General features: G+C 44.9%; 1 protein-coding gene across 1 annotated transcript in view; it reads left to right on the forward strand.

Moving 5' to 3' along the window:
• Window positions 1-1,126: 1,126 nt before the first annotated feature.
• Window positions 1,127-23,201, forward strand: part of GPR158 (G protein-coupled receptor 158) — a 351,987-nt gene continuing 329,912 nt past the window's right edge. The window contains exon 1 of the mRNA XM_007526494.3: window positions 1,127-2,004. Within this exon, the coding sequence (XP_007526556.2) occupies window positions 1,127-2,004 (878 nt within the window). The remainder of the gene's footprint in view (window positions 2,005-23,201) is intronic.

Raw genomic sequence — 23,201 nt, forward strand, 5'->3', positions numbered from 1 at the left:
CCACAATAAGGAGGATGATTCGATAATTCTCCTGGAAGGAGCAGATATGCTAAGGCGCTCTCTCTCTGATTGCCAAGTCAGACACCAGCAAACTCCCTTCTCCCTCTTTTCCAGGCCAACGGGAAAGGATGATTCAACTGGGCACCCAAGACACCTACACAACTCCTCCTCGACCGAGTTCGAGTTTCCTTAGCTCCCAGCCACCAAAGCTGGGGTCCTCTTCTCCTTTTCTCCCTCCTTCCCTTCCTCCCTCCCTCTCGTCCTAGCCCACGCAGCCCCCCCTCCCCCAAGCTTTGGCGAGTCATAGCTCCGGAACGCAGGTGGGTGCAGCCGCCCCCTCCCGCCCGCCCGCCGGCTCCTGGGCTTCAGCACCGGACAGTTCCCGCCGGTGATTGACAGGGCAGCCGACCAAACAGGGGCCCCAGGACCGCGAGCCTCCGGGCCTCCCGGGGTTTGGTTGCCGCCTAGGTTTTGCCTCCTCCTTGCGGGCGGGAGGCCAGACCTGCAGGCTGCGGGTGGGGGCTCGGCGGCCGCTGCGTCCTGAGAGGAGAAGGTCTGGGAGTGGGGGGTGCGGGTGGGCGTCTGGGCTCCGAAGGACTCGCTCTTCCCCGCGCTCCCTGCGCCCGCCGTGCTGTCTGCGCGCGCGCGCCCCGCGCCCCCGGGCGCCGCCGGTGAGGAGGAGCCTGAGGCGGGAGCGACCCGCGGCGGTCGGAGGATGGAGCAGCAGCTGAGGCGGCCGCGGCCAAGGCAGCAGCTCCGGGACGCCCCTCAGTGAGCTCGCCGGCGGCCGGGCGAGCGCAGACACGCGAGCGGGTGCAGACGCCGCCGGCCGCGGGGGATTTGAGCTGCGGGGCTTCGGGCTTGCAGGTGCGCGCTGCCCAGCCAGCCTGGGTGCAGCCCGCGCTGTTGCCACAGGTGATCCCTTGCCATCCGCGGCGACGGGGCCAACCTCCAGACGTTCTGGCGGCCAAGTCCTTCTGGACCGGGTGCCACCTGGGGAAGGGTGCGGGGTGGGGGGCGGCGGAGGCGCGTGGGCTAAGTCTTTCTGTGGATACATTGACGCCCCCCCCCCCCCAATTTCTTCTTCTTCTTTTTCAAAGTGACTCCTCCGCTCTCTGCGAGACAGATGGGAGCCATGGCTTATCCGTTACTCTTCTGCTTCCTGCTCGCACATCTAGGAACCCTGGGCGCCAGCCGTCCGGAACCTCCGGGAGAGAAGCCCGAGCGGGGGAAGCCGTACTCTCAGCCGCTGGTTCGAGCCTCCGCCTCGGACCTCTCCGGCGACAGCACCGCGCTGGCGCAGAAACTGGCGGAGGAGGTGCCGGCGGACGTGGCCTTGTACCTCCGCTCCGGGGACTCTGGCCAGCTGCAGCGAACCAACTGCTCGGGCCGCTACGAGTTGGCGGGCCTGCCCGGGAAGTCGCCTGCCCTGGCCGGCTCCCATCCCGCCCTGCACGGGGCGCTGGACACGCTGACACACGCCACCAACTTCCTCAATATGATGCTGCAGAGCAATAAGTCGCGGGAGGAGAACTTGCAGGACGACCTGGAGTGGTACGAGGCGCTGGTGCGCAGCCTGCTGGAAGGCGAGCCCAGCATCTCCCGGGCCGCCCTCACCTTCGGCGGCGCCGACTCCCTGTCTGCGCCCGCCGGCCCGCGGGTCTTCCTCCAGGCCACCCGCGACGACAGCCACGTCCTGCTGCAGGACCTGTCCACGTCCGCCCACCAGCTGGCCAACGCCTCTCTGGACACCGAGTGGTTCCACGGCCTCCGGCGCAAGTGGAGGACGCACTTCCACCGTCGCGGCTCCAGCCAGGGGTCCCGGGGCCTGGGCCACAGCTGGCGGCGCCGGGACGGGCTCGGTGGCGGCGGCGGGGACAAGATCCACGTCAAGTGGTCTCCACCGTACTTGGAGTGCGAGAACGGGAGTTACAAGCCGGGCTGGCTAGTCACGCTCTCCACGGCTTTCTATGGGATGCAGCCTAACCTGGTGCCGGAATTCAGGTAGGCGGGGGCAGAGCAAGGAAATGCTAAAAAAAAAAAAAAAAAAGGAAAAGTGCAAAGAAAATTGCAAAAGGAGCAAAAAGCAGAGCCTCCCTTCAGGTTGCTGGCGTGGGTGCTCGCTTGGGGACTTCACGCCTCCAGCCCCGGGAGCAGACAGTGCTTGAGGACTGAGCCCTGGAGCTAGCTGCCCCACCATGGCCAGGGGCCTCGAGTTCTTGGCAGGGCTGAAAGAGATCTCTGGCGCCTTTTGCGGCTCTCAGACCCTCTGGAGGGCAGGGACAAGGGTTGGGGTGAGCTCCTGCGTCAGGGCGGCGGCAGGGCACCTGGTCAGCCCAGTACCCCTGCTGCACTTGGGGGCAGCCTCCTCCACCTGCTTATTTCCTGTGTGTGTGTGTTGTTAATCAGTTACCAGAGCGTGTAATTAAAACGGTGCCATTCCCTTGGCAGTTCTGTCCCCGGGGCAGTGAGTCAGTCTCTGCAACCCAGCGTCTGACCAGTAGCCAAACTTTGCAATCTGGCCAGTGTGTGTGTCTCTCTCTGGCGTCCCTCTTCCTTTCTTTCCAGTTATGCCTTAGGTGTACCTGAGGGCTTGCCAGCCCTCCGCAGTCTCCTACTTCATGCAGACATCTGCTTGAGTTAAGTCAGGGAGAGTTCTGACTGAATCTGCTCAGGGAACTCAGGACACTGAACTCAGAGGACACTGGACAGCCACCCTGTGTGGAGCACTTGTGGGAAGATGAGAGCTTGCAAATTAGCAGTGCAAACAAACTTCTGCCCTGGGAAATGCCTGGGCTTTGAGATGAGGAAGTGCAGTGTAGATGTTGCTATGAGGAAGGCAGACTCCCAAGAGGGGCTGGGGCTAAGGAAGGTAGACAGATTGACTGCCGTCCTCCCAAATTCCCATGATGGGAGACTCTGGAAGTCTCTGGAGTTGAATTTGCTTCTATGTGTGTGTGTATGTTCTGTCTGATGCTATAAAGACAGGATACTGACCTGATGGTGGACAGATGGGGGTGGGGTGGGAGTGGTAGTTAGGACTTTGTCCCCTCACTGTCCTGTATTGCTGAGTATCTGGAGTAAGCTGCTTAATGTCTCTGGACCTCAGCTACTTGTCAAGTTGCTAAGTTGTACTAGATGTTCTCTAGAGAGACATACCGTTTAAGATTTCTGTAGCGTTTAATCCTGGCAATACATTCAGAGAGCATGAAACAACCTCTTTGCCCTGATTCTCTGTAATCGTGTTAAAGGTGTGTGTCTATCACGTTTAAAGATCGGATCTTAAAACAGAGTATAAAGCCTTCCTACGTTCAGGATACATCCTCCTCCTCGTTTCTGCAGGATCCTGCTAGTAAGAGCTGAGCCCAGCCTTGACTATTTGTCCTACTGTTTGTTCAGAAAAGGACAAACCAGCCAATACATTCACCACCGGCAAATTGTTTGTGGCCTCAGCTAAGCTCTTTCAGGAGTCCCAGGACTGACTGATTGATTGCTTGATTGATCAGTCAACCTCTCCTGTACATTTTATGTCAGGCTTTGTGCTAACTGCTTTGTATGCATTATCTTGATTAAACCTTACAGCAACCCTGTGAGTGGGGTTTTCTTAATTTCTTTATTTTGCAGAAAAGAAACTTGAAGAGCAGAGGGATGAAATTTCTTTTCCAAGAACACACAGCAGTTAATGTAGTAAATCCAGGATCTGAGGCTATTGCATGCTTAAAATGTATTATTATTATTATTATTTATTGAATAGAGACAGAGGGGGGAAGGGGGAGAGGGAGAGAGAAAGAGAGACACCCACAGCACGACTTCACTGCTTGTGAAGCTTTCCTTCTGCAAGTGGGGGCCAGGGGCTTGAGCTGAGGTCCCTTTGCATTGTAATGTTTATGCTTAACCAGGTGCACCACTGCCCAGCCCCTACACACTTAAAAAATATTTTATTTATTTATTTTAAGGAAAGAGACACAAAGCATGAGAGAGAGAAAGAGAGACCAGAGCACTGCTCAGCTTTGGCTTCAGGTGGTGCTGAGGATTACACCTGGTACCTCAGAGCCTCAGGCATGAAGGTCTTCTGTGGAACCACTATGCTATCCCTTCTGCGTGTCCACCCCCCCATCACATACTTTTTAACCATTGTGCTAAACTCTGTCCCATGAAGGGGTCCTAAAAGAACTGGCTATCACATGGGTGCTGCATTAAGAAAGATATTTGTATTTCCAAAGTTCATTCATTTCCCAGAAATGTTTCTCTTAAGGATTAGGGAGCACAGGCCGATTGAGTTCACTGGGTACCTTTTGCCAATCAGGATGGAAGGCCAAGCATACAGGGGTGAGCATTCAGATGTTCCTTCTTCTTCTTCTTCTTCTTTTTTTTTTTGGAACAGAGTTTCTTTCTTGGCTGAGTCTCCATTAAGTGCTTTCTAGTCATCGATGGCATTCTCCAGCCAAGGCAAACAGCCAGGCCATTTAGTGTCTAGCTCTCTACAGAAGCTCGCTCATCCTGGGAGGGAATCCAGAGAGCAGAGCAAGCTCCCTCCTGTGAGTGCTTCTGCCTTGTGTCCAGATCTGCACAGGTGTTCGTGGTGAAGCTGGAAGTAATAGCAAAAGTAATAAAAAGTAATAGCAAAGAGGTTGACGCAGAACCAGAGTGGTTTTGATGGTCCCCAAATCACCTATCGAGTTTATAGCTACAACAGAAATAGAACCCAGGCTTTCTGCCCCTCCTTGACCTTGTGCTTGAGATGTCTCTAGGTGGCAGGCTCTTGGCACTTCCACACACACACTTAGGTTGAAGACAGTCTTTATTATCTTTAAGACAATAAAATTAACTAGTCTAATTCGTCCATTAATGCTTTAACAAAAACCATAGGGAGATAACCTTTAAATAGGTATTTTCTGTTTCCTCCCTACATGTAAAAGGCAAATGTTTTTACTGTTGATAATTCATCATCTGAAATGTGTTGTCCAAAAGTCTAGGCTGCAAATGGGTAGAATTATGGCATGGCGGTGAGAGGGTAAATTTCAAATGATTTTCTTTTTTATAAGCCTGCTGAATTCTAAGCATGATTTTAAATATATATTGAACCGGTAGATTGTTATTTGCAAAAGACCTCATCTGGACCCCCCCAAAAAAAAATCCATTGATAATTATTTCCCTCTGGAGAAGAGGAGGAAAAAATCTTTGCAGTGAAAAATTTCATTTAAGTGCTGAGTATACTCATGTATGGCTAGGGTCTGATTTTATTCTGGCCACTTATCCCCAGGCCATTTAGAGGCAAGTGCTGTCAGTGTGCACCGAGCTGAGTGCATATGCTCATGGACGAGAGAGCTCGATTTCAAAATAAAAAGAGGCATGATCTGAAAAATGCCTTGCAATTTGACATGAAGTTGTTTCACAGATTTCTAAGCCAAGGGGCTCCATACAGCTGTGTAATTTCCTTCTAGATAAGCGTTATTTTCTAGGTATTCTCAGATCCTTCCTTAATCTTAAAAACAACCCATTTTCCATTGACCCCTGAAGTTAGTTGTAAAGTTTTTTTTCTTTTCTTCTCATTTTATTGGGGGAGGGTTAATAATTTAAAGTAAATTTCTTCTTTTTATAATTTTTTAAATGTTTATTTGTTTATTTTCCCTTTTGTTGCTCTTGTTGTTTATCATTGTTGTTGTTATTGATGTCATCATTGTTAGATAGGACAGAGAGAAATGGAGAGAGGAGGGGAAGACAGAGAGGGGGAGAGAAAGACAGACACCTGCAGAGCTGCTTCACCGCCTGTAAGGCGACTTCCCTACAGGTGGGGAGCCGGGGGCTCCAACCGGGATCTTTACGCCTGTCCTTGTGCTTTGCGCCACATGCGCTTAACCCATTGCGCTACCGCCCGACTCTCTTAAAGTGAATTTCTTATCTCCTCATGATAGGTGTGTGCTAAACACTCTCCCCACCAACTTAAGTTCTTTTCTACCATCATGCACCAGGACTCAGCTCCCCAGCACCCTCAAGACTCCTCGCAGCTCTTCATTCCCAGAGTCCTTTGCTTTGGTGCAACACACCAAAACCAGTCCAAGGTTTATTTTATGTCTTTCCTTTTTGCTTTCTTTCTTTCCTTCTTTCTTCTTTTGCCTCCAGGGTTATTGCGCTAAGAATCCACTGCTCCCGGTGGCCATATTTGTTTGATTATTTTTGGATAGGACAGAGAGAAATTGAGAGGGGAGGGGAAGTTTAGAGAGGGAGAAAGACCACTACATGTGAAGCGACCCCCCCCCCTGCAGGTGGGGAGCTGGGGGCTCAAACCAGGATTCCTGTGCAGGTCCTTGTACTTTGTACTATGTGCTTAACCCGGTGCGCCACTACCAGACCCCATTTGTGATTTTTCTTTTTGCTCTTGTTTCCTAAGTTCTGCCCAATAGTGAGATCCTTCAGTATTCATCTTTCTCTTTTTGGCTTATCTCACTTAACAAGATTCCTTCCAGCTCTATCTGAGATGAGACAAAGGAGATGTGGATGTGTATTTTGAAAACGGGGCTGTGGATTGTAGTGTCATGCACCAGGACTCACCTCCCCACCACCCTCAAGACTCCTCACACAACATCATCTGGATCTGTTCTTGAATCTTCCTGTGTGGTCAGACATGGGCTTTCTAGGATGGCTAAGTTAATGACAAGGATCTTTGTCTCCACCCAGGACAGGGATCTGGAGCCCTCTCTAGAATGGCCTCATAGCCTCAACTGCTGGAAAGTCAGTGTTTTTTGCTTTCAACCTAAAGAAAACATTCCTTTGTTTATAGTTCAGTAGCCTAAGCCCTTTCCCCCTCCTTAAATAGTTAATTAATTAATTAATTATCTCCAGGGTTATCACTGGAGCATGGTGCCTGCACTGCTCCTGGAGGCTATTTTTTCCCTTTTGTTGCCCTTGTTGTTTATTGTTGTTGTTACTGCTGTTGTCGTTGTTGGATAGGACAGAGAGAAATCGATAGAGGAGGGGAAGACAGGGAGGGGGAGAGAAAGACAGTACCCTCAGACCTGCTTCACCGCCTGTGAAGCAACCCCCTGTAGGTGGGGATCCGGGGGCTCAAACAGGGATCCTTACGCCGGTCCTTATGCTTCGATTTTATACCAAAAGCTATTTTAGTACCTCAAAACAATCACAGGCACCATGTGTACTTAACCCATTGTGCCACCGCCTGGTCCCCTTATTTATTTATTTCAATGAGAGAAGTAGTGAGAGGAAGATACAGAGAGAGACCAGAGCATTGCTCAGCTCTGCCATATGGTGATGCTGGGGATTGAACCTGGAACCTTGGAGTCTCAGGCAGGGAAGTCTTTTTGTATAACCATCATGCCATCTCTCCAGCCTTCTTCCCTCTTTTCTAACATGTTTAAACTATCTTGTAATGTTCTGGGCATGCCAAGAAGAATGTTAGTGTCTGTTTGCACTTGCCTGGTTAAATGAATAGTAAGGGTTGGTTCTGTTTCCTTTCTCTCTGCATCTCTGGATTTGAGATCGCAGGTTTCTTTAAGTGGAATGACTAATGCTGGACATTGAGCTTGGGATCATGTGGGCAGGTTGATGGCCCCAATGTAGAGCAGTCATGTGCTGGTGCGTTTGCAGTCAGCAATGTTCTCTCTCAGGCTCCAGTGAAGCAGTGCTTGGGTGTCTGCATTGGAGGAGCTTCTCATTGTTTTTGGCCTTTTAGCGGCATTTGCTTTTCAACTTTTAGAAATGGACACTTATTTCCTTTTCTGCTCTTTTCTCCTCTCCTCTCCTCTCCTCTCCTCTCCTCTCCTCTCCTCTCCTCTCCTCTCCTCTCCTCTCCTCTCCTCTCCTCTCCTCTCCTCTCCCCTCCCCTCCCCTCCCCTCCCCTCCCCTCCCCTCCCCTCCCCTCCCCTCCCCTCCCCTCTCCTCTTCTCTTCTCACCTCCAGGGTTATCTCTGGGGCACAGTGCCTGCACTACTAATCCACTGCTCCTGATGACCATTTTCTCCATTTTTGTTCTTGTTGTTGTTGATGGATAGGACATAGAGAAATCGAGAGAGGAGGGGAAGACAGAGAGGGGGAAGGAAAGATAGACACCTGCAGACCTGCTTCACCATTTGTGAAGTGACCCTCCTGCAGGTAGGGAGCTGGGGGCTCGAACTGGGATCATTATTCCGGTCCTTGTGCTTTGCTTTTATACCAAAAGCTATTTTAGTACCTCAGATCAATCACAGGATACAACTAGTTTCATTATAAGGCATGTGTGCTTAACTCAGAGTGCGCTACCTCCTAGCCCCCAGAAATAGGCATTTCTGTAAGTACTTTTTATTTTGGGCTGGGCATTGGTCTAGTCAACAGGTCTTCCATGGGAAAAAAATAGAAGTGACCTCCAGACCTGTACAAATATTGACGAGGAAGCCAGCCACATAGTTCACATAGATAGTGGGCCTGATTTGCTGGTTGTATAGCCTGATCGCCAGTGCTTTGGAGGAAGTTTTGGTGCTGTGTATCTCTCTATTTGAAAAAAAATTGGTCTTGAATGGTGAATTCTGTGACAATGACTGTGTGTGTGTGTGTGTATGTGTGTGTGTATATATGTGTGTGTGTGTGTATATATATATATATATGTGTGTGTGTGTGTGTGTATGTGTGTGTGTGTGTGTGTGTGTATCCTCTTGACCAAAGTCTTCTCTTCCCTTTTCTAAAACCTGAAACTGTGTGTGTATGTGTGTGTAGGAGAGGTTGCATAATGGTTATACAAAAAGACCTTCATGCCTGAGGCTCCAAAGTCTAGGCTTTATTCCCACAACACCATAAGCCAGAGCTGAGTAGTGCTCTGGTCTCCATCTTTCTCTTTCTGATTAAAATAAAACAAATAATATGTATTTTAAAAGAACACCTTAGTACAGGGACCATGACTCACTTTCTTTTTTTATACCAAAAGCTATTTTAGTACCTCAGATCAATCACAAGGTACAACTAGTTTTATTACTTTCCTTATAGGTAGAATTTCAAGAAAACACAGATTATCTTAAATGTGATCATTTTCTCCTAATATTCATTCTGCTACCTACCTTTTGTCAAAGGCAACCCCTCACTCACATAGTTAATGGACAGTTTAATTATTTGGAATCTAGTTAATCCCCCCCCCCCCCACACACACACTGTATGCCTTTCCATTTGCAAACTAGAACAAGAGCAAGACAGTGTAGCACTTTTTTTTGTTTTGTTTTTTGACTTCCATCTAGTGGCATGGAAGGTAGGACAGCAGGCAGAGCGCCAGACTTGTATGTGTGAAATCCTCAGCTTCATCTCTGGCATCATTTATGTCAGGATGATATTCCTCTCTCTCTCTCTCTCCCATGAACAAATAACTAGTTTCGGAAATTCCCGTCCAGTTAACAAAGTACCCAGTGTACCCATAACTTAAAAATAACCAAAGAATTATATAAGATTTTAGTTTCTTTAATATAGTTTTCTCACCATTTAAATGTCTTGTTCAATATGTTTATTATGGAAGGATTTGTAGTAAGATTTATTTTTAGGTGGGGGAGAGCAAGAGACAGAGAGAAGAGAGAGAAAGAGAGAACGAGAGAGAGAGAGAGAGAGCCAGAGTACCACTTAACTTTGGCATATGGTGATGTCAGGAATTGAATGTGGGGCCTCTGGCAATCCCTCTACTCTGACACTAAGCTATCTCCACGGCTTTGTGGGAAGATCTTTATAGAGTGTGCCATATCTTTTATATAAAAAGGAAAATGCAGGATAGTTTAGAATAATCTACTTAATTCTAAGATGTAACCTTTTTGCATTTTAATGCTGCTTAAATTGAGATATGTCTTGTGATTCTGAGCACAGCTTTTTTAAAATTGACAATCCATTCTCTTTTAGTGTAGTACAATGTACTACTCCACTTATATTTGATGAATTATGATATTAGGCAATGGGAAAATAAATTCCAAGGTCTCTCCAACAATAAAGTTGAATTACCACCTAAGAGTTATCAAGATGCAGCAAAACATGCTTGTAGGAAAACATAGAATCTAGACCTTATGGCTGTATGTGGATTGATTGATCATTGCCTATTTTTTTTTATTTTTTGCCTCCAGGGTTATTGCTGGGGCTCAGTGCCTGTACTACTAATCCACTGCTCCTGGAGGCCATTTTCCTCATTTTGTTGCCCTTGTTGTTGTCGTTATTGTTGCCACTGCTGTTGTTGTTGGAGAGGACAGAGAGAAATCAAGAGAGGAGGGGAAGACAGAGCGGGAGAGAAAGACAGACACCTGCAGATCTGCTTCACTGCCTGTGAAGCGAACCCCATGCAGGTGGCAGGCTGGGGACTTGAACCGGGATCCTTAAACTTATCCTTGTGCTTCACGCCATGTGTGCTTAACCTGGTGCTCTACTGCCCGACCCCTGATCATATATATATATATATATATATATATATATATATATATATATATATATATGTATGTATATATATATAACAATAAGCTATACCAAAACACATGCCCACATTGTCTTTTCAGTGTAGGTGGGATATAGATAATATTGGGTCAGAAACTGCAGAAACTGTTATTTTCAGAATGGGTGAGGTAGGGATTATCCAAAAACTTCACACACCATCTGGCATAGCATTTCACATCGTGGGACAATGTAAGAATAACAGACCACTTGCAGACTCAAAATAGGAAGGGCTAAGCCTGTCTTTCTTTTCTAAAGTGCTTCCAGGTTTTCAGATGGAAATAAAAACTTCAGGGGCTAGATTGTCAGAGCCTGTACAGCATATATGTTACATTGCATAAGGACCTGGGTTCGAAGCCTCACTCTCCACTAGCAGGGGGGAAAGCTTCACAAATAGTAAAGCAGTGCTGTAGGTATCTCTCTTTCTCCCTTCCTATTTGTTTCTTTCTTTTAAAAATTTTTTATTTATAAAAAGGAAACATTGACAAAACCATAGGAGGGGTTCGCAGAATTCCCACCACCAGGCCTCTGTATACCAACCCCTTCCCTGATAGCTTTCCTACTCTTTAACCCTCTGGAAGTATGCACCCAGGGTCATTGTGGGATGCAGAAGGTGGAAGGTCTGGCTTCTGTAATTGCTTCCCTGCTGAACATGGGTGTTGGCAGGTCGATCCATACTCCCAGCCTGTCTGTCTCTTTCCCTAGTGGGGAAGGGCTCTGGGGAAGCAGAGCTCCAAGGCACATTTCTTCCTATTTCTCCCTTCTCTTCTCAATTTCTATCTGTTTCTATCCAATAAAAATAATTGGTTAATGAAATGTGATTGTAAAACTGAACACTCATTTATTTTATTTACTTTTTCTCTGTATCAGTCAGCTGGCATGGCATGGAATGAAGAGTTTACTTTTCCCCATTATTTGATGCTCAGGCTTTCTCCACCTGGACACTGCTGTTATTTCAGGCCAGGTGATCCTTTCTGAGATCTGTCTTATTTGGAAGCTATTTAGCATTTGTTCCCCCCCCCCCAAACCCAGAAATAGTGGTAACCTCTGTCCAGTACGAGGAGGAGAAATGTCTACTAAGATTGTCAGGTATCCCCAGAGGAACAAAAACACCTCTGGTTGTGTGTGGGGTGCGTGGTGCGGTGTGGGGGTATGAATACACTCTGGGGACAGTCCTCATTTTAGGGGCTCTGTGTATCCATGTGTGTGCTTCTATGAGTTTGTTAGGTCCCCTTTTTTTTTTTTTAAATTTATTTATTTATTCCCTTTTGTTGCCCTTCTTTTATTGTTGTAGTTATTGTTATTGTTGTTGCTGTTGATGATGTTGTTGGGTAGGACAGAGAGAAATGGAGAGAGGAGGGGAAGACAGAGAGAAGGAGAGAGAGACAGACACCTGCAGACCTGCTTTACCGCCTGTGAAGCGACTCCCCTGCAGGTGGGGAGCCCGGGGCTCGAACTGGGACCCTTCCCCCGGTCCTTGCGCTTTGTGCCACCTGCACTTAACCCGCTGTGCTACCGCCCGACTCTCTAGGTCCCCTTTCTATTCATTACATGACTGTGTGTTTGGGGAGAAGATAAGTCACTGCAGGTTTAGAACCTAACCTGCCATTTGGATGGACCAGTGGAATGCTGATTTATTAAGATTCATGGATTAAATTGAATGAAACATTTGGTTTGGGGTCAGAAAGAAATCGAGAGGGAAGGGGGAGATAGGGAGAGAGAAAGAGAGACACCTGCAGCCAAGTTATTTGCTATGTCAAACACTAACGGGTCAGCTTGGTTTTACAGTTTATATGGTTGAATATTTTATATTTGCTATTTCTTATTAAAGGATGTATTATTATTTCTTGTAGACTAGGGGTCTTGTGTCTGTGTAGTTACACTACTTTTAGGCTTCCCTTTTTATTCAGATGGAAAGAGAGAGAGAGAGACCGAGACCACAGTGTTGGAGATTTCCCTCATGCTATGATACCTCCTATATGGTGCTGGGATTTGAACTTGGGCAACAACTAGGCCTGCATCCTATATCCTGAGCTATATCTCTCCGATCCCCTGCTATTTTTATTTGAGGTTTATTTATTTTTAATATTTTATCTATTTGTTGATTTTTACATATTAGTGACTGAGAGAAATCTTATCTATCTGTTGATTTTATATATTAGATTAGATAGTGATTGAGAGAAATTGAGAAGAAAAGAGGAGATAGTGAGGGAGAAAGAAAGAGAGACACCTGCAGCTCTACTTTACTGCTTGTGAAGTCACCCCCCTACGGGGTAGGGGACACTGGGCTTGAACCCAAGTGCTTGCATATGTGCACTCAGCCTGGTGCAGCACCACCTGCTATCTTATTGTACTTATTACATATGAGAGATGTTCCCATGAGGCAGAGGGAGAGACAGACAGAGAGAGAGAAAGAGAGACGTCAGAGCACCATGTGAGCACAGGTGATGCCAGGAGTAGGAATTGGGAACTTGAGGCCTGACAGCCCAGTGCTCTGCCAGTTTAGCCATCTTCCCAGCCCCCTTTGTATTTCTGAGCAGCTGACCAGTTCACTGACAGTGCCCAGCTCTGGCTATTGGTGGTGCCAGGGCTCCAACCCGAACCTTTTGTGTACAAGTCCTGAGCACTGCTGCTGTGCACTCCTTCCAGTCCTGTTGTATTTCCCATGAAACCTTGTTTACCACTAAACACCTTGATGGTTCCCCTTGAAACTTAACTATTCTGAAGCTAGGGAGGAACCGAGTTCCCAAAGATTTGACCACTATAAAGAGGAGCTGTGCTTGTGTTTCAGGACTTAGTTACAGAAAGTGTCAACTCCTAGCAGGGAAATGAAGAGCCTATGGCATTTAAAAATATCACAACTCTGCAATATATGTTTTAAAAATGTCCTGTCACTTTAACTTTATTGGTTCAATTAGAAGTTCTACAAAACTTGGTTATTATAAATGAAATTTCCTCAGAGAACTAATTAAAATGACATATAACATAGCCATTATTTAAGGTTCTCATAAACATGCATTTAGAGATGCAGTCTTTTAGTCTTCCTAATATCTAGAGCCCTGTTAAGCCAGGAAGGAATTTAACAAATTACAGTGACCACATGATGGAAAGAAAATGTCTAGGTGTGGGGACGGGGGAGCTAGCTAGCATAGTGGTTATGTAAAAAGATTTTCATGCCTGAGACTCCAAAGTCCCAAGTTCAATCCCCTGCACCACCATAAGCCAGAGCTGAGTAGCAGTCTGTAAAAAAAAAAAAAAAAAAAAAAAAAGGAAATAAAGAAGAATGTTTAAGTTTCACCTTAGCTTCACTGTCGCAAGACTACTTCACTCATGTGCTGTTTATAGACATGGGATATATGTGAGCTGTAGTGACAAGGGACCCAGTAGCTTGCTGTTGTATGTTGTTGTGCTAATTATGGAGAAATGAGAGGCAGCGTTGCCCATGTGAAGGGGTGGGTGGAAAGCTGATGAGGGTTTTTCTGGGTGGGGCAAACACTCCTGAGAAAGCTGTTTCAGATGTTGACTTAGGGTTTTTGTGGGGCTGGTGAAATAGCTCCTTTGGATGGTGCCCTGCTGTGCTATGTGCAAGACCTGCGTTCCTGCCCAGCCCCCATCACACCAAAAGAAACTTAGATGCTGTAGTTCTTTCTCCCTCTCCTTTTCTGCCTCTCTGTGTCTATCTAAAAGAAAACAACTTAAGAGACAAATAATGAGTTTTGTGAAAAGGTTCATGATTTATCCTCTGAAAAGCTAGTTAGCTATGTATCTATCCCTGTACTTTTATGAAAAATAGATCAACAGTTGGGGGGCATACTTCAAAGAAAGTGTTTTTTTTTTTTTTTTTAAGAATATCCTGGGATAACTTCTGGATTTAGAATGCATTTTGAAAAATTAGAGATTACGAACTTAAATTACAAAAAAGAATTTCAGAGATCATGTGGTCCAATTTATTTGTACGTGTGTTGAAAATGATTTATCGAACTGGGGAGATAGCATAATGGTGATACAAAAGGCTTTCACAACTCAAGTTCTGAGATCCAAGGTTCAGTCCCCAGCACCACCATAAGCCAGAGCTGAGCAGAGTTCTGTTATCTCTCACTTTCACTCTCACTAAAATAAAATAGATAGACAGATGACCCCACTGATGTGTCCTGGAGCCCTGCTTCCCGAGAGCCCCACCCCTCTAGGGAAAGAGAGAGACAGGCTGGGAGTATGGATCGACTTATCAACACCCATGTTCAGTGGCGAAGCAATTACAGAAGCCAGACCTTCCACCTTCTGCATCCCATAATGACCCTGGGTCCATACTCCCAGAGGGATAAAGAATAGGAAAGCTATCAGGGGAGGGGATGGGATACGGAGTTCTGGTGGTGGGAATTGTGTGGAGTTGTACCCCTCTTATCCTATGGTTTTGTTAATGTCTCCTTTTTAAAATAAATTAAAAAATTAAATAAAATAGATTAAAAAATTTTAAGAAAGATTTATTTAATAATAAAGGGTAGAGAGAATCAGAACATCACTCTGATACTTGCGATGCCAGGGATTCTATTAGGGACCTTATGCTTGTAAATCCATCTCCCAGGCTGCTTATTTCTACTTTTAAAAATATTTAATTAGTTAATTAACTTTATTATTGTATAGGGACAGATAAATTGAGAGAGGAGGGGAAGATAGAGAGGGAGAGAGATTGGGAGACACCTGTATCCCTGCTTAACTACTCACGAAGCTTTCCTCTGTAGGTGGGGAGCAGGGGCTTGAACCCTGGTCCTTGAGCATTGTAATGTGTGCGCTTAACCAGGTGCACCACAACCTGGCCCTGCTTATTTCTTCTTTTGTAGGTGGGGGAACAGAACTGAGACCTGGGAAGTGGTGGCTGTCCTGAGCAGTAGCTATGGCTGCAGTCAACTTGCAGTTTAATAATAGACACAAATAAAAGAGCCTGAGTGATCAGCTCAAGGAATTCATGTTCATTGTTTACTGACCCCAAGCCTGGCTGAGACCTTTTATATCTCAGGCATAAAAGTCTTCTTGCATAACCAGTAAGCTATCTCCCCAGCCCCAAATACGTGCTATTCTGAGGGTAGCTGCCTCTTATTTGCTTTTTCATTTAAGTGTTCTGTTTCCCTTATCTGACTCTTGAGGTCGCATAGTACAAGGACCATGTTTTATGACTTCCCAGATTCAGTGTCTCTTAGAAGCACCAGGCATATTTCAAGGAGGCTGTCTGAGATAATATCTCGGAGAAGGGGTGTTGGGATTGTAAACCTAGATTTAGAATCAGTCTTAACTTCTATCTCCTGCTGCAATACACAGGATGAGTCATTTAACGACTTCTGCGATTCATTCTTCTCATCTGCAAAGGGTGTAACTAGGAAATAGTTGAAATACTTCCTGATAGAAAGCCACGTTATAAGAACATAAATGGGGGGGGGGGCAGGCAGTGGTGCACCTGGATAAGTACACACACTACGATGCACAAGGACCCAGGTTCAAGTCCCTGGTCATGAGTGGTGAAGCAGGGCTGTAGGTATCTCTCTGTCTCTATCTCCCCCTCTCCTCTCAATTTCTCTTAGTCTCTATTCAATTTTTAAAAAAGAACATAAACAGGTGGTAACAAGCAGCAAGTTGGGGTGAAATGGTGGCACTGGGATAAAGGTCAAGGACCCAGTGTGCTATGGTGGACATGGTGTGTGAGGGCTGCCTATCTTCCACAGATACGAAACTGTACCTCTGTTGACATTTACAATCATGACAGTCAACATTTCCCTCAACTGAGTAATTAAAAAAAAAGAATAGAAAATAGAGCGATTGAATCTGCAAAGTTCGGAGTAATCCAAACTTTAAACTTGAATAGATGATCTCTACGTATTTTGCAGCTACTACTGAAAAACCATGTTACTTGGAGCTTCCATAGTTTATGTGTGTTCACACCTGAACTTTAAACCATTTTCTCCCCATCGCCTTGCCAGTCACCTTTTTTTTTTCATACTTATTTATTTATTCCCTTTTGTTGTTCTTGTTGTTTTATTGTTGTAGTTATTATTGATGTTGTTGTTGTTGGATAGGACAGAGAGAAATAGAGAGAGGAGGGGAAGACGGAGGGGGGGAGAAAGATAGACATCTGCAGACCTGCTTCACCACTTGTGAAGCGACTCCCCTGCAGGTGGGGAGCCCAGGGCTCGAACCGGGATCCTTATGTTGGTCCTTGTGCTTTGCGCCACATGCACTTAACCCGCTACGCTACTGTACAACTCCCATTCAGTCGCCTTTCTTATTCAAGCTAGAGAAGCAAAGGCAAAAAAATAAACTTTATTTACAAGATTGTTTGACCTCTTCACCATCCTCTTTATTAAAGAGAATCCACTAATTTGTTGAAGTCATTTTTCCTTGTACCAGATGCGTAGGCCTCGTTCCTCAGTAGACTCCTGCTTCAACTGTCATGTTTCATTTGCTTTAGGAAGCTTGGATGGGAACTTGGCAATGTCTGCTCTGTCTTAGCCTTTTATTGTGGGAAAACTTCTTTCTAGAAGTTTGAGCTCTTCATCAGCATTGCTCTCGGTTACTTTATAGAATAGGCCTGGGGTTTTCATTTGGGAATCAGTGACATCGCTATTTACAACAGAATTCAAAGTCCGGATGTACACCCTACTTGTAGTTTTTATTTTTATATATTGCTAACCAAAGCTCTTTATTCCAAATTCCAGTGAGAACATACTTTACTTGCTTTTAGGCCTTATTCATTGTTACTATTTCTGGATCAAAAGTGTCCATTGGTACAGACTATCTATATTTTCCTGAAAATATTACTATGAATAGTTGATTTTATTGCTTAATATATTTGGGCCTAGACATAAAAGTCATTTAGAAAAAAAAATGTGTCCAAACCTGAAGTGCTAAGATGCTATTGAGATAAGAGTCAATTTCAGGAAGAGAAATTAATTTGAGAAATTGTTTTACACAAATTAATCTTTTTCTTTTTTCTTTTCTTTAGTTACTTCCTTCCTTCTTTCCTTCCTTCCTTTCTTACTTTCTCTCTTTTTTAAAAAAATATATATTTTTATTTATTTATTTATTTATTTTCCCTTTTGTTGCCCTTGTTGATTTTTATGGTTGTTGTAGTTATCATTGTTTATTGTTAGATAGGATGGAGAGAAATGGAGAGAGGAGGGGAAGACAGAAGGGGGAGAGAAAGACAGACACCTGCAGACCTGCTTCACTGCTTGTGGAAGGACCCACCTTGCAGGTGGGGAGCCAGGGGCTTGAGCCAGGATCTTTACACTGGTCCTTGCGACTATCTCTTTCTTACCATACCAAGCTATTTTTTTTTTCACTCCAAGAAAGAAAGAAAGAGAGAAAAATACCCCCCAAAACCTTGTCACTCAAAATTCCAGGCTAGTGTGAGGGTGCTTCTTTCTGGGCATGTTCTCTCTGGATTGGAGAGAACTTGACTGGAGCCAGCCTGGGCTGCTGCTTACTCAGCGATGCGGGAGAGGAACCAGGAACTCGTGGTGGAGCAGGAACACAGTGCAATGCCATTTTTGATCAGAGACAACGCCTTTTTTTAAAAAAAATATTTTTTTATATTTATTTTTATTTATTTATTCCCTTTTGTTGCCCTTGTTTTTTTTTATTGTTGTAGCTAGTATTGTTGTTGTCGTTGTTGGATAGGACAGAGAGAAATGGAGAGAGGAGGGGAAGACAGAGAGGAGGAGAGAAAGATAGACACCTGCAGACCTGCTTCACCGCCTGTGAAGCGACTCCCCTGCATCCCATAATGACCCTGGGGTTCGAACTGGGATCCTTATGCCAGTCCTTGTGCTTTGCGCCACCTGCGCTTAACCCGCTGCGCTACAGCCCGACTCCCCGAGACAACGCCTTTTATATAGAAACTGGAAGTGGCAAATCGGAAAAGGAAATGGCTAGGAAAGTGGGTGGAGAAAAGAGCTCCAAGGTAGAAAGCTTCCATAGCAGCTGTTGGGAAGGTTCTAACCAGTGGGATTAACCAGTATCTTACAGGCAGGGCGGGTCACAGGCAAAACAATGATTATGTAAGTAGACCATAGTATCAGTGATGGAGCAGGGGGGCTGGTGTAATGCCCAACAGAGAGAGAGAGAGAGAGAGAGAGAGAGATGAAGAAATTGGGACAGGGAAGAATAATAGCATAGCAGAAGAACTTCCTCTGTTGCTGTTGAACTTCCCATGTAGAGCTGGACCTGGAATCTGGGCCACTGCATGGCAGGATGAGCTGTTTTTCCAGTCCTGGAAAGATTTATCTTCACTTAAATATTGTAACCAAAGTCACAGCAGATATTTAATTAAATCACTAGGATTCTCAAAGTATGAGATCCTTACAGAGTTTGAGACATTACAATGTTTACATAGATAACTGTTTTCTCTAAAGGAATACATTTTCTTCCCTAGCCATCGAAATGATACATTTTTAAATATATTGCATAATTTCCCTGAACCTTATTTTCCTCATCTGTAAACTAAGAAAAGTTCTTCTTTTCTTTTAATTTGTTTTTTATTGTGGGGGTGGGTAATGGTTTACACTTAACTAAATTCAGGTGTTGGTACATGTGTAATATTTCCCAGTGCCTTGCAAAACACTCTAACCTCCCCCTCAGGTCCTCCTCCACCATCATGCAACCAGGACCTGAGACCCCCCCCCATTCCCCCCCAGCAGCCCCCACCCCCAGACTCCTTCACTTTGGTCCAATACATCAACTCCAGTCCAAATTTTGTTTTGTGTTTCCCCTTTTGTTCTCATTTCTCAACTTCTGTCTATGAGTCAGATCATTTCATATTCATCCTTCTCTTTCTGGCTTATCTCACTTAACATGATTCCGTCAAGCCCCATCTAAGATGAAGTGAAGAAGGCAAATTTATTGTTTTTAATAGCTGAGTAGTATTCCATTGTGTGTACATACCATAATTCCTCAGCTGCTTATCTATTGTTGGACCACCAAGGTTGCTTCTGGTTTTGGCTATTACAAATTGTGCTGCTATGAACATAGATGTACATAAACCAATAGGACCACCTCAAATAAAAAAGCTTTTGCACAGTAAAAGAAACCATCATCCAGGGACCAGGTGGTAGTGCACCTGGTTAAAGCACATGTCATATGAAGCACAAAGAACCTGCACAAGAATCTCTGTTGAGCCTCTGGCTTCCCACCTGCAGTGGGGTCACTTCATAAGTGGTGAAGCAAATATTCAGGTGTCTATCTTTCTTTCCCCTTCTTTATCTATCCCCTCCTCTCACAATTTTTCTCTGTCCTATCCTATTAGAAAAAAAAGGAGAAAATGTCCTCCAGGAGCAGTGGATTCACAGTGCAGGCAGGGAGCCCTAGTGATAGCCCTGGAGGCAAAAATGAAACCAATCAAAAACAAAACAAACAAACAAACAAAAGCCCCCAAAGAGACTCCTTACAAAATGTGAGAAGATATGCCATACATCAGAAAAAAAAGACAAGTTATCAAAATATATAAAGACCTCACCAAACAAAAACCAAACAGCCCCATCCAAAAATGGGGGGAAGATATGAACAGAATATTCACCAAAGAAGAGATACAAAAGGCCAACAGACATATGAAAAAAATGCTCCAAGTCACTGGCCGGGAAATGCCAATAAAGACAATAATGAGATACCATTTCACCCCTGTGAGAATGTCATCCATCAGAAACGATAGCAACAACAAATGTTGGAGAGGTTGTGGGATCAAAGGAACCCTCCTGCATTGCTGGTGGAAATGTGAATTGGTCCAACCTCTGTGGAGAGTGGTCTGGAGAACTCTCAGAAGGCTAGAAATGAACCTACCCTCTGACTAAGTAGTCCCTGTTGGAGATATATCCTAAGGAAACCAACACACCCATCCAATAAGATCTCCTCTTTTATATGATTACTATTTGAATAAGATGAATCTATATTGATTTTCTCTTTGTCCTGGGTTCTTTGAACAAGGGGTTGTTCTACCCTATTTAGAGATGGTCATATTCAAAGAGGTGATAAAAGGAACACTGAGGATGTGTTTGCTAAAACACCTTGTCCTCTTACTCTTTGAAATTGAAATGAAATGTAGCAGAGGATGATTCCAATATGAAAGGAAACCATACAATGTGACATTGATAGTCTCCCTCCACAGAAGCAACGCACACACAAAACTATTTCTCCCCAAGGGCAGTCAGCTTGTGTCAGACTCTGAGGCTCCCAGTTTCAACACCTGTGCTACCTGTGCCACATAGAAAACGGATCGCCTTCAAGAGCCTCCAGACAAAACGGTTGTGTGAATACACGCCTCTCCTGATTGACTGCACTTATTTCATACTTATCTCATCTCCCTGTTTGTTTTGTTTTCTTCTTTAAACTCGAGTTATTTTATTTTTTTTCTCCTATACAAGAATGTACAGATCTTCCCAAGGAAACCATGACCCATTTGCCAAGAAAACTTCCAAGAACCAGAAGCCAGACAGATGGAAGGTGGTTGTCACTACGTGAAAGTCTGGCAAGCTTCTCTGGGCCTGTTGGCTGCAAAGTAGCATGGGGAAGGAGAACCGTAGCTCTTGCTCCGAGACAGACCATTGTCAAGTTCTTCTAGATGTTCTAGAGGGAATCAGACCATGTTCTTGGTTCCCTGATACTCCTTGCCCTGAGACAGACCATTGTCAAGTTCTTCTAGATGTTCTAGAGGGAATCAGACCATGTTCTTGGTTCCCTGATACTCCTTGCCCCGAGACAGACCATTGTCAAGTTCTTCTAGATGTTCTAGAGGGAATCAGACAATGTTCTTGGTTCCGTGATACTCCTTGCCCCGAGACAGACCATTGTCAAGTTCTTCTAGATGTTCTAGAGGGAATCAGACCATGTTCTTGGTTCCGTGATACTCCTTGCCCCGAGACAGACCATTGTCAAGTTCTTCTAGATGTTCTAGAGGGAATCAGACCATGTTCTTGGTTCCGTGATACTCCTTGCCCCGAGACAGACCATTGTCAAGTTCTTCTAGATGTTCTAGAGGGAATCAGACCATGTTCTTGGTTCCCTGATGCTCCTTGTTGTTTTGGGCTTGAGCTGAACAATGGAGATACTGGATGCTTTTGCTGGCAGTGTTTTCTGAGGATGAGAAGCAACCAATGTGGGAGTTACCTAATGATGACTTATGTCACTGGAACATGAATCTGAGCTCTTCCCCAGCCAAGTTAGAGTCACAGGGAAATCACTATCTTAAAACAAAAACCAAAAACAAACAAACAAATAAAAAACCACCTCTTCTCTTTTCCTTTATCCTCTGGAACTAAACAACTATACCTCCAAGTATTCTTTTCTGCTCACATGCCACTGCTATGCAAAGAAGTTTTTGGCATTTATCTACATACTCAGTTTTTTTTTTTCTCTTTCCCTTTCTTTCTTTCTTTCTTTCTTTCTTTCTTTCTTTCTTTCTTTCTTTCCATCATTCCTTACTTCCTTGTCATTGCCTGAATTAAACTGCTGTGGGCTGAATTATGAAGACAGACAGAGAGGGAGGGAGGGAGGGAGAGAGAAAGAGAGAGAGAGAGAGAGACAAAGAGAGAGAGATACATAGACATCAAATGCAGTGGGACTGGGCTTGAACCTTTGTCTTGTGCATGACAAAACAGGTGTACTAGCCAGGTGAGCTGTCTACCTCTCCTCACATACTGTTCAAAAGTCCTTTTCTCTGGTGCACAGTGGAGAGAGCTGCTCCCAGGGGCAGGTGCTCACATTCACTTCCAGTCATCTGCTGTCACTGTGTACGATGCACAGTCATATCCTTCTGTTGTTTCAGTTTGCGTCTCTCTGACTAACACTGAGCTTCAGCTTCTCTCCACATGCATGTAGGCCTTCAGGAGCTACTTTTCTCTAAACTGATTTTTTTTCTTTTTTAATTTCTTTATTGGGGCATTAATGTTTTACAGTCAACAGTAAATACAATAGTTTGTACATGAATAAGATTTCTCAGCTTTCCACATAACAATACAACCCCCACTAGGTTGTTTGCCATCCTGTTCCAGGACCTAAATTCTCCCCTCCACCCACCCCAGAACTTTTACTTGGGTGCAATACACCGACTCCAGTCCAGGTTCTGCTTAGTGTTTTCTCTTCTGATCTTGTTTTTCAACTTCTGCCTGTGAGTGAGATCATCCCATATTCGTCCTTCTGTTTCTGGCTTATTTCACTTAACATGATTTCTTCGAGCTCCATTGAAGATGGGCTAAAGAAGGCGAATTCACCATTTTTAAATACCTGAGTAGTATTCCATTGTGTATATAGACCACAACTTTATCAGCCACTTATCTGTTGTTGGACACCTGGGTTGCTCCCAGGTTTTGGCTATTATAAATTGTATTACTAACAACATATGTGTACACAGATCTTTTTGGATGGGTGTGTCGGCTATATCACCATGAGAGGAACTGCGGGGTCATAGGGTAGGTCCACTTCTCGCCTTCTAAGAGTTCTCCAGACAGCTCTCCACAGGGGTTGGACCGATTTACATCCCCACCAGCTGTGCAGGAGGGTTCCTTTGTCCCCACAGCCTCTCCAGCATTTGTTGCTGCTATCATTTCTGAAGTATGACATTCTCATAGGAGTGAAGTGGTATCTCATTGCTGTCTTTATTTGCATTTCTCTAACAGTGACTTGGAACATTTTTTTCATATGTTTCTTGATCTTTTGGATCTCTTCTGTGGTGAATATTTTGTTTATGTCTTCTCCCCATTTTTGGATGGGGTTATTTGTTTTCTTGT

The sequence above is a fragment of the Erinaceus europaeus genome, chromosome 6 (genome assembly GCF_950295315.1).
Source record: "Erinaceus europaeus chromosome 6, mEriEur2.1, whole genome shotgun sequence".
In the NCBI taxonomy this organism is placed as follows: Eukaryota; Metazoa; Chordata; class Mammalia; order Eulipotyphla; family Erinaceidae; genus Erinaceus; species Erinaceus europaeus.